General features: G+C 46.9%; 1 protein-coding gene across 2 annotated transcripts in view; it reads left to right on the top strand.

Moving 5' to 3' along the window:
• Nucleotides 1–6: 6 nt before the first annotated feature.
• SMAD3 (SMAD family member 3) overlaps nucleotides 7–10,757 on the top strand; it is a 127,732-nt gene continuing 116,981 nt past the window's right edge. Inside the window, exon 1 of one of the 2 annotated variants that reach the window (XM_011940355.1) lies at nucleotides 7–276. In XM_011940355.1, the coding sequence (XP_011795745.1) occupies nucleotides 71–276 (206 nt within the window). In that variant the 5' untranslated portion in view covers nucleotides 7–70. The remainder of the gene's footprint in view (nucleotides 277–10,757) is intronic. The other variant, XM_011940354.1, reaches the window with a different exon arrangement.

The raw sequence follows: 10,757 nt of genomic DNA, 5'->3' as shown, positions 1-10,757 counted from the left end.
CGCCCCCGGCGTTCCGTCGAGCCTAGCCCCGCCGGGGGCGCTCCTCGCCGCCCGCGCGCCCTCCCCAGCCATGTCGTCCATCCTGCCTTTCACTCCCCCGATCGTGAAGCGCCTGTTGGGCTGGAAGAAGGGTGAGCAGAACGGGCAGGAGGAGAAATGGTGCGAGAAGGCGGTCAAGAGCCTGGTCAAGAAACTCAAGAAGACGGGGCAACTGGACGAGCTGGAGAAGGCCATCACCACGCAGAACGCCAACACCAAGTGCATCACCATCCCCAGGTGGGGGCCCGCCCGGGGGACCCGGGGACACGCCTGCCTGGCCCCCTGGCACTGCGGGGCCGACCCATTGGGGTTGGAGATGGGAAGAGGAAGAGAGAGGGAGTGAGACTGTGTGGGTGCGTGTGTGTGAGAGTGGGAGCTAGAGCGCAGGCAGGAAGGGGGTGGGGGGACCCCAAACAAAACCATCTCTACATTTGCAAAGATCAGAGCCCGAGGCTTCCACACGGCACTCTGGCTTCCAGACCTCACATTCCCTTTCCATCTCCGGGAGGGGAGAGCGGGTTGTTGCGGGACTCGGCCGCCCCCACCCTAGGGAGCTGGGGATGGAAGTTGAGGCCCGCTTTGTTCGGCTCCGCGGGCCGGAGCCCCTCCTCCGCCGCCGCCTCCCGCCCCCGCGGCCCGCGCTCGTGGAGGTGGTGGTGTCTTTGCGTTTCTTTTCTTCAGTCCGGTCTCCCCACTTTCCTCTACAGGAATGCGGTCCGTACAGCTGGGGCTGTGGGTGAGGAGCGGGAGCCTCGTGATTGACAGATTCCTTCTTCGTTCTTTCTTTGCCTTCGGGATTAGCATTTTTATCGAGTATTTTTAGACTCGGTTGTGCCAGTCTCCCGCCCCCTGAGCACGCACGCACTTTGGTTGCAGTGCAATGCTCTGACTTCCAAATGGGAGAGGCAAGTGGCAGAAAATAGGGTCTTCTCCCCCACCTCCCACTCCCCATCCCGACTCTTTTGCCCTCCTTTTGGTCCAAGAGATTTTGAGACCGTGCAGAATGAGGGAGAGGGGCGGGCTGGAACCGGGCAGATAACAAAACACACCCCAAAATGGGCCTCGCATCGGCCCTCGCATTCCTGTAGAGCCCTCCTTCCCAAAGCGCGCTGCCATCTGTCTGCATCTCCTTTATCCTTCCTGTTGCGCGCTAGCTAGGTCGGGCGGGAGCCCACAGATGGCCGATAGAAAGGGTCAGTGACTTCTCTCCACTCCCCCAGGGCCTTCCTTAGCTTAGCTGTGCCTGGCTGGGAATTGGGGGTGGGGATACCTTGACTTCCTGTCTCTACCTCTCAGCCTCCTTTGATTCTGAACCGAGAGAGAGAGTGTGTGTATTGGGGGCTGGCTGTTTTGGGGATCCCAGGCTGCAGAGGAATGAGTAGAAAGCACCAGGGACTGTAAGCCAAAAAAGGGATTGTCATCCCTGCCCCGGGGCCGGGGTGGACTCCATCCTTGGCCACCTGCTTGGAGCAGTTGTACAAGGGCTGCCAGGCGAGTCAGGCAGGCACAAAGCAACATCTGTCCACGGGAACCCAGGGCAGGCCTCCCCTGGAAATAAATGCCACATATGGTGGGAGTGCAGACTTAAAATTTTTTTTTTGACTGGGTGGATCCAGTCAATAAAGGGGGAGGGAAGGCGGTGTGCTGTCTGGGGAAGTCTCTGGCCGTGTGATCGGGAGCCAGAATTGACTTCAGAGGAGGTGGTGTGATGTGATGGTCAGAGAGACCTCGGATTTGGTTCCAGCTCTGGTTCTTAATTCTTCTGTATTCCTTCGGTGGGGGTGGAGAGGGTAGAGTGGGTGAATATGCTACTTCTCTGTCTGGGGAGGGGTCTGCCACACCTACCTTCTTCTTATTGCCTGGGTGCACTGAAGACAAGTGCTTTATGCATTGAAACAGAAAAAAAAAGTGGTATCAATTATAAAACAGGCAGCTGTGAAAAGTGTTTCACAGTTTACAAAGCACTTTCACATAGTTTTCTGAGGTCCTCAAAACAAGACAGAAAGCAAGCAAGCAAGCAACCAGCCCTGGAAAGTAGATAAGGTTGTTAGGCTTAAGATTATCACATCTTTAAAGCAGAGAAGACTTTAAAAGAGAGAGGTGAAAAGGCTTGAGTTGTAGACGTGGGGTTCTGACAGAATGTGCTCTTTCTGCTGACCCATGCTGCTTTATACTTTGAAGATCCTGAATACATTCTTTGCTGAATGCTAAAGCTGTGTTAGCTTGGGGAGGGCCCTGTGGATCTTTGTATGTGCGGTTGCTTCTTTTATCTTTGGGCTGGTGATAGCTTGGCAGAGAGGCCTTGCTTTCCCTTGCCTTGGTAGGAGTTTGTCCTCTGTGGGGCCATACCTTTGGCCTGCCTTTTCCTCTTCCAAAGTCCTGCTGAGACTTTGGAAGCCTAAGACATGTGAACGCTTTGGATGATTCTGAGGGTTCAAGCCGACCTGCCCTGTGGCCTTCTCGTGATTTTGTTAGGACTGAGGCATCTTCTGCCTGCCTGGATAGGACTGAATGCAAAAGCAGATTTTTTTTTAACCTTTTTTTTTCAGTTAGGGAAACCCAGTTGCTTGGGTGGATCCAGACAAAATGGATTTTCATCCTTGGATTTTGTGCCCACGCCTCTGGGTCACCTTGTGTCCCTTGGCAACAGCTGCTGCTGTTTTGGTCGTAGGCAGCAAACTAAAGGCCACGTCTTGGGGAGGTGGCTGGTTTGGCCCTATGCTGGTGATATCGATGCGTCTGCTAAGCCCCATAGATTGCAGTGTTGCTTGTCAAATTGTCTGCTTTCGCCACAACTGCCTTTTAGTTTGGAAAGTAGAGAAAGGAAAACGTTTAACTTAGTCATTCCCCCTGTGTGTGAGGGGTTGGTCACTGGATGCTTAAAAACACTCTGTAAGATCTGGACTCTGGGGTTTAAGGAGCCCTCAGTCTAAGGAGATTAAGCCAAGTGTGTTTTGGCTAATACATAATCACGAGCTGCAACAGCAACATTTGGCAATTAGAGCTGTATACTGGGGACTTCCAGACCACAGGCTTGCTTCTCTGTGACACCAGCTCTAATTTGTTTCAATTATCGGGGGAGCTGGAGTGATACACACTTACCGACATCAAGAAGGTAAAAGAGATTGGTGCCGAGGAAGTGGTAAGAGCTTCATTTAGATACACCAACAAAGGGGCTGTCAGGATACTCTGAGGTCTGGCAGGATTGGCAGAATTTACACAAGTTTTATAACAGCCTCTCATGCGTCACCTGCTTGAGTACCTGAGTAAAGCTGCAGGTATCGTCCTTGCCAGTGTATAAGAATGGAATCAAAGCATTTGCCACCGAATGAGAGTTGGTGTGTGAGTGTCATATGAGGAATAAGGAGCTCGGCACACTTAAAACTTAGTTTTCTGGTAGACACTGGTAGCTTGTGCTTCCACCAGGGAATCCATGCCTTGACCTTGTTGTTGGAAGCTAGACCAAGCTTAAAGCATTGCTTGTTCGGAAGGGAATTTGGGCTTTCTTGTGTCAGAGCACCCAGTCCAGTGGAAAATTGGAGAATTGAAGCAAACGCTAGATCTGACACACAGTATCTACTCCCTCCCTGTGAATCTGGTCTTTTTGTTTTGGAAGCAGATTCTTTCCCTGTTGCCCAGGCTGGAGCACAGTGGCCTGATCTTAGCTCACTGCAACCTCTGCCTCCTGGTTCAAGCGATTCTCGTGCCTCAGCCTCCTGAGTAGCTGGGATTACAGGCACCCGCCACCACGTCCAGCTGATTTTTGTATTTTTAGTAGAGATGGGGTTTCACTATGTTGGTCAGGCTGGTCTTGAACTCCTGACCTTGTGATCCGCCCACCTTGGCCTCCCAAAGTGCTGGGATTACAGGCGTGAGCCACCACGCCCCACTGAATCTGATCTTTTACTGTTGCCTCCTCTTATTATCTCCTTGCATTTTGCCAGGGTACTCTCACTTTGAGAAAGGAAAAAGATCCTCATCTTTAACATTCCTTTCCCAGATTTCTGGGGATAGACCTATTACCAAGGCTGTAATAGGTCTCTTGGCTGCAGCTCAGAGCACCGTGTGGCCCATTGGAAGCAAGCCCCCTTCCAGCTGCTAGGGAGGTAGTCCCTTGTCTCTTTGCTCTTGTTAACTTTGATTAGGGGAGCTCCACATAGGGCCTGAGAAGAGGAGGTGCCTGTAGGACAATAGGTAGCTGATGAGGGAACTGACTCAGCTGCAGCTGAACCTAGGCGCCACTTGACGTTCCCTGGGAACATTTAGAACCTTGGAACATGCTGCGTGCACCTGGGAGTGGAATGTTTGCAGACAGCCCCTCTGTTGAGAATTGCCAGTCAAATGTTACAGGGCTGGATTGTGTTGATGTATTGATATTTATTGGACCCCTCCCATGTCTGAGTCAGTTTTTTAGGTACCAGAGGAGGATGTAGAGACACATTTGAAAAGTTCCCTGCCTGTGAGGAGCTTACACATCAGTAAGGGAAACATTAATAGGGCATTATTTGAGTATCTAACTGCTATCTCTTTCTCATTCCCAGTTACCAGTAGAAATATGAGATCTAGTATGGATGATGTTTGATGGGGCCGGGCGTTGATGTGCCTTTTAAATATTGTAGAAGTCACTATGTTAGAAAATAAAATAATGACAGGCATCTGTTTTCTCTGGAAAAAAAATACAAGATTCAGGTCCTGTACCTACCATTTTACTACCTGCAAGGATTTGGGAATCCACTTAAGTTTCACAGCTTTTATGTCTGCACCTGTAAAGTCAGGATGAGACAAGTCCTGTGGAAGTGTTTTGTGAACCAGAGAACTTGACAGGTATGTTACGTTTAGCCTTCGTTCTGCATCATTCATTCATTATTGAATTATTCAGTCCTTGATTGAGCATGTACTACAATGACCTCAGGAGGGACCCTGTACTCCAAGAGCTCCCTGTCTAGAGTGGGAGACAGACTTGCTCAAAGGTGTAGCATGAGCTTCGGCTGAGGAATGTACTAAGTACCAGCAATGTGGAAACACAGTTAATTCTGTGGGAGGAGGTGTAGACAGGAGGAGAACCCATGAGAGGTGGAAAACTAAGAAGGGGACAAGAGTTATCCAAGTGAAGGTTTTTGGACTGCAGTATGATGTTGGGAACTTTTTGGTACATGGGGATAGTTTCCTACAAGAATGAGGACATCTTTATCCTCTGTCTTTTACTAAACTGTGTGCTGCTATAAATATGTTACCTTGTAACTGGCACTGAATGGCTAGTGACTTGGGTGCTATATTTTACTCCCCTGTAAACCATTTTCTCTTTGAAGTAAAAAGTAATTTAGTAATGCAAACCTGAAATTCAGGTTTCCTTGGTGGGAACAGGGGCTTCAGATACATCAGCTCAGAATATGACAGGGAGTGTTAATAAAAAGTGGACAACTTGGCCGGGCACGGTGGCTCACGCCTGTAATCCTAGCACTTTGGGAGGCTCAGGCAGGAAGATCACAAGGTCAGGAGATCGCGACCATTCTGGCTAACATGGTGAAACCCCATCTCTACTAAAAATACAAAAAAATTAGCTGGGCATGGTGGCAGGCGCCTGTAAGTCCCAGCTACTCAGGAGGCTGAGGCAGGAGAATCACCTGAATCTGGGAGGTGGAGGTTGTGCCATTGCACTCCAGCCTGGGCGACAGAGTGAGACTCCGTCTCAAAATAAACAAACAAACAAATAAATAAATAAGTAAAAAGTGGACAACTTGCAGATGGTTGCTTTGAAATTCAGAGCTTCAGTGTGACGTAGCTTCTTGTTTCTCTGGTTAACAGTTGCTGAGAATAAATCCTGGATACCCGAGTTTCTGAATGAACATAGGCGCTCTTAGTGGTATGTTTTTAAAAAAGTCTTTGCAAGGGCCAAGTTTTAAATTACAATTTTAATAACAGAAAAAAGTCTATGAATACCGTCGCATTTAATTCTGATGAGAAATGCAAGAAGTTGATTAAATTGATAGAATTTGTTTCAGGCTTATCACATCAGGAATCCAGTTAAATGAGTTAAAAAATAAATATTGGTTTAATAATGTAGACATGTGATTGCTGTATTATTATAATGGAAATAAAATTAACACAATTTAATGAACTGAGCGACCATTAATTTTTACTTGTTAATTTATTAGGAGATTTTAATGCCATTTGATGCACAGTACAGCCATTATTCTGCGTGAGCTCCTTAATGAAATAAATAGGACCAAGCAGGGCTTGCTTTAAATTGAAATCAGCTTTCATTCCCGTTAACCTTATTCTCCCACCTTCGTCCACCTCTTCTTCAGCTTCCTGTAATTGCAATTAAGTTCTCAAGGTTGGAATGCAGCTTTCTTAATCAGCAAGTCTCATCAATAGTCCTAATTGACTTTTGCCCTTTTCTGCTTTGCCATATTGACTGATTAAAACAAAAGCAAAACTAAAGGAAGACTCCATTCCCTCCCCCAAATACACATCTCGTAGAGTTGGTTGGCTGGCAAGAGGACTGCCCAAGAAGGCTGCTCGTGATGGCAGCCTGCTGAATATGCAGGGGATGGGAGATTCACCAGCCATGTGCACACGTGAATGGCTGGTGCAGTGTTAGATGGAACTAGTTCCTCCCTAAGGAGGGGTATGACCTTCTGTTGGCCTCTGACAAGTCCCTGAGCTATGGAACCTTCAGTCTTCCCATCTTCAAGCACAATGGTTCCTGGAAACAGTGGGAAGTTGCCATCCTAAGTCTATGCTACAGAAGTTTGGTTTCTAATTTTACTCTATTCTAAGTTTTAGAACCGAGGCCATTCCAAGAGAACGTGTCCAGTTCATGTGTATGCCTTCCTTTAATGCTCCTACCAGGTGCTAATTTCTGTGCCAGGTAATGGGGACAAAATAGTGAATAAGGCAGATACTGTCCCTGGCGCCTTCTGCAGCTTCTAGTCCACTGGCTGTGAAACACAGGCTCTTTGGAGTTGTAAGAATGCTGTATGTGTTCACGCTTTAGCTAATTTGTAAATACTGTTTTTTGGTGCCAAACAAACCAAGTCCCCCAAGCTCTGCAGTTTATTGACTTGACAAGGATCTCTCTCTCTCTCTCTCTCTCTCTCTCTCTGTATAACATTATCCTTTGTTTCGACTTAATTAACAGTTGGAGAAATAAACAAATCTATAGCACGAGTCATACTATCCACTGTTGGTTATCTAAGGCCCTTCCTATAAACAGCAGCCTGCCACAGTGGCAACTGCTGTAGAATGTTTTGACAGAGACTCAGTTTAAAATGAAAACACAGTAGAAGCCTATTAATTAAGAAGTTTGGCTAATTCTGGACTAGGCGAAAGTTTGTTTAGCAGGCCTTTTTGCCCCATAAATGCTGTCAAAGAAAAATTACTAATAAACAAGGGTTTGGGGATTATTTTGGAGGTAGGAGTCAGCAGACCTGGGTAGGTTCTAGACGTGGCTCTGTTTCTGATTAGCTGTGTGACCTGGGACAAGTTACCTTACTTCTTTCGGCCTCAAATGTTCTCAACTGGAAAATAGGCTAGATAAACTCTATTGGAGGGCCTTTCGAACTTGGAATTGGTATTCCTACAAGCATTTTATTTTATTTTATTTTTTGAGATGGAGTTTTGTTCTTGTTGCCCAGGCTGAAAAGTGCAATGGCGCGATCTTGCCTCACTGCAACCTCCGTCTCCCAGGTTTAAGTGATTCTCCTGCCTCAGCCTTCTGAGTAGCTGGGATTACAGGCATGTGCCACCATACCCGGCTAATTTTCTATTTTCATTAGAGACCAGTTTCGCCATGTTGGCCAGGCTGGTCTCCAACTCCTGGCCTCAAGTGATCTGCCCGCTTCGGCCTCCCAAAGTGCTGGGATTCCAGGTGTGAGCCACTGCACCTGGCCACATACAAACATTTTAGAAGCTCCCAGTTGCACGCATCTAGTTCATCAGTGAATGACAGATCTTTAATTATCAGTGTTCCAAGACTCTGTCAGCCTGGTGTCAACTAATTTACATAAGTGGAATAACAAAATTGTAATTCAGCCTTTAATTTTGGTGATTTCCCTCCCTCTTCCTTTCCTCTTCCTTACTCTGTGAGTCTGAATCAGTGAAATTTAACTACAAAGGAATGTAAAAATAATGCTAGGATGAAGACGTGGAGGCTGTGCCTCTTGAAATGCAGTGAACAGTTTTTCTTCTTTTGTTGCTATTTTTGACTATTCTAAGAACAGGAAGTTTACTTAAACTAATGACCACAGATGCCTAAAAATGGTTAAATGTAAGAGGTAGGCATTATAGAGGATACCTGTGGAAAATGTTTGCTCATATGTCAAAGTTTACCCAGGAAGCTTCCTTTATTTATTTGCAAGCATCTATATAAAGAAAGGCTGCGCTCGATTGCGTAAGCATGAGCCTTTTGTTAGGCAGCGTGGATGTTGCAAGTTTAAACCCCAACTAGGAAATGAAAAGTGAGTTTCCACCTAAATAGTTCTTTTTCAGTATCCCATGGCTCTCCCAGCTTACATCTGGCAAGTTTTTCTCTTGAGTGCTTTGCGAGTGTTTAGGACTCCAGTATTGTATTGTTTGTTTGTTTGTTTCTTGCTTGCTTTTTTTTTTTTTGACAGTCTGGCTCTGTCGCCCAGGCTTGAGTTCAGTGGCACGATCTCAGCTCACTGCAGTTCCAGGTTCAAGCATTCCTCCTGCCTCAGCCTCCTGAGTAGCTGGGACTACAGGCGCCTGCCACCACGCTCGGCTAATTTTTGTATTTTTAGTAGAGCTAGGTTAAGACTCCAGCATTGTTTAAGAAACACTGTGTATGGCTTTGCCTTTGAAACCTACAGATTATAAATCTGGTCCCTTTTGTGGCTAAGTGTTGCATCACAAACTGCCAAGCCAAGTTGTAGCTCTGAGATGTCACCAATTTTTTTTTTTTTTTCTTTTCAACTGGACTTTTGAAAATAGTAATGCTTTTTGGGTGTGTGTTTTTTAAAGGTCTGTTTTTACGCTGTCACAGCTCAAAAATGCCAAAAGGCATTTTTTCCTTAAAAAATCACCTCTGGGCCAAGCCCAAGTGTGGAGTAATGAATCCAGAAAGGACTTTTTGAGTAGTTACAAGTGGCTGAAAGCAGGCACTGGTGATGGAAATCGGATTTTTCCTTTTGCTTCAAATCTTCCTGGTTGTAAACTTTTTCTTACTCTTGCTGAAGTCAGACTCAAGGTGGGTCTAATTTCTCCTAGCCCATGGGAGGGCAGAGTGAATTACTGTTTGTTGTGCCACCCCTTTACATTTTGTGTGTGGCTATTTGTCTCTACCCACACAGGTTCTTCACATATTACCTGGGGAGCAGGAGACGGGGAGGACAGGAAGAGCACAGTTGGGCAGAAAGAGCAAAGCCTCTCGAGTCTGATGGATCTGGGTTTGAGTCTGACAGTTATCAGCTATGTGGTGACCTTGGGTTGTTTGCTTCAACTTTTTGAGCCCCAGTTTCTGCATCTGTAAAATGAGGATGAAACTACCTACTTCATAGAAATCAACCCAAGTGGCCGGGCACGGTGGCTCGTGCCTATAATCCCAGCACTTTGGGAGGCCAAGGTGGCTGGATCACCTGAGGTCAAGAGTTCGAGACCAGCCTGACCAATATGGTGAAACCTCGTCTCTACTAAAACTACAAAAATCAGGCGGGCGTGGTAGCGGGCGCCTGTAATTTCACTACTCAGGAGGCTAAGACAAGAGAGTTGTTTGAACCTGGGAGTGGGAAGTTGCAGTGAGCCAAGATTGTACCACTGTACTCCAGCCAGGGCAATAGTGTGAGACAGACTCTGTCTCAAAAAAAAAAAAAAAAGAAATCAACCCAAATGAGATAAGATTTATCAAGTACTTTGCCAGTATCGATCATAGTACACAGCAGGTGCTCAGTAAACACTCATTTTCCCTTTCAGAGGGGAAATTTGGCAGATGGTGTCCATCGACTCCAGTAGGTGATCCCCTTCCCACCCCGACACCCTTGCTCGCAGGGCATTCTCCTTTGGAGAGTCTCAGTTGATACAGTAAAAGGATCTACTTCAGTATACACAGAAAACATACAGACATGCCACTTGTTGATGTAAGGCTTGGCAGGCTATTGAAAGAGAAACAATTCATATTCTTAGGTGGTTCTGCCCTCCCCCCTCACCTTCTCTATCATTATTTTTAAAAATTCGTTTGGTGGACCAAAAATAATAGTACTAAAAACAAACTGATGAATCAGGTCTCCTGGGGTGGGGGATGGGTAAGATCCTGAAGCAGAAACGCAGTGACTCACGCGCCTGTCACTGATAGTTGCCCGTAAGTGCATGAAAGTGCATGATGTTTATTGTTGCTGGTGTTTTTTTGAGGCCCAAGTTGGAAGGCACTTCCGGCTCTCCCTCAAGTACTAGCTTACTGGTTAGCTTGGCTGTTGAGTGAGAATGGTCAGTCAGGTCCAGAAACTCATGGCTCTGAAATGACCCAGACGTGGTGGCTGTACCCTTGACTGCCCTCAGATACGTGCAAGAGGGAGCTCAGGCTTAAAGAGTCATGCTTTGGCATTCCACCTGGCTGTACTCCTCTTCTTGGGGCAAGGAGACTGTAGGGCCAAGGGACCGGCCCATCTAGAGCCAGCACTTCCTTTTTCCAGATCCTGCTCAGAGGCCTGGCCCTTCAGTTCCCTGCCCCAGTGTCTTGAGCCTGTTTCCAAGTCCTGGGT

Source organism: Colobus angolensis, unplaced genomic scaffold (genome assembly GCF_000951035.1).
Source record: "Colobus angolensis palliatus isolate OR3802 unplaced genomic scaffold, Cang.pa_1.0 Scaffold19, whole genome shotgun sequence".
NCBI classification, from domain to species: Eukaryota; Metazoa; Chordata; class Mammalia; order Primates; family Cercopithecidae; genus Colobus; species Colobus angolensis.
This window is presented reverse-complemented; position numbering and strand designations above follow the sequence as displayed.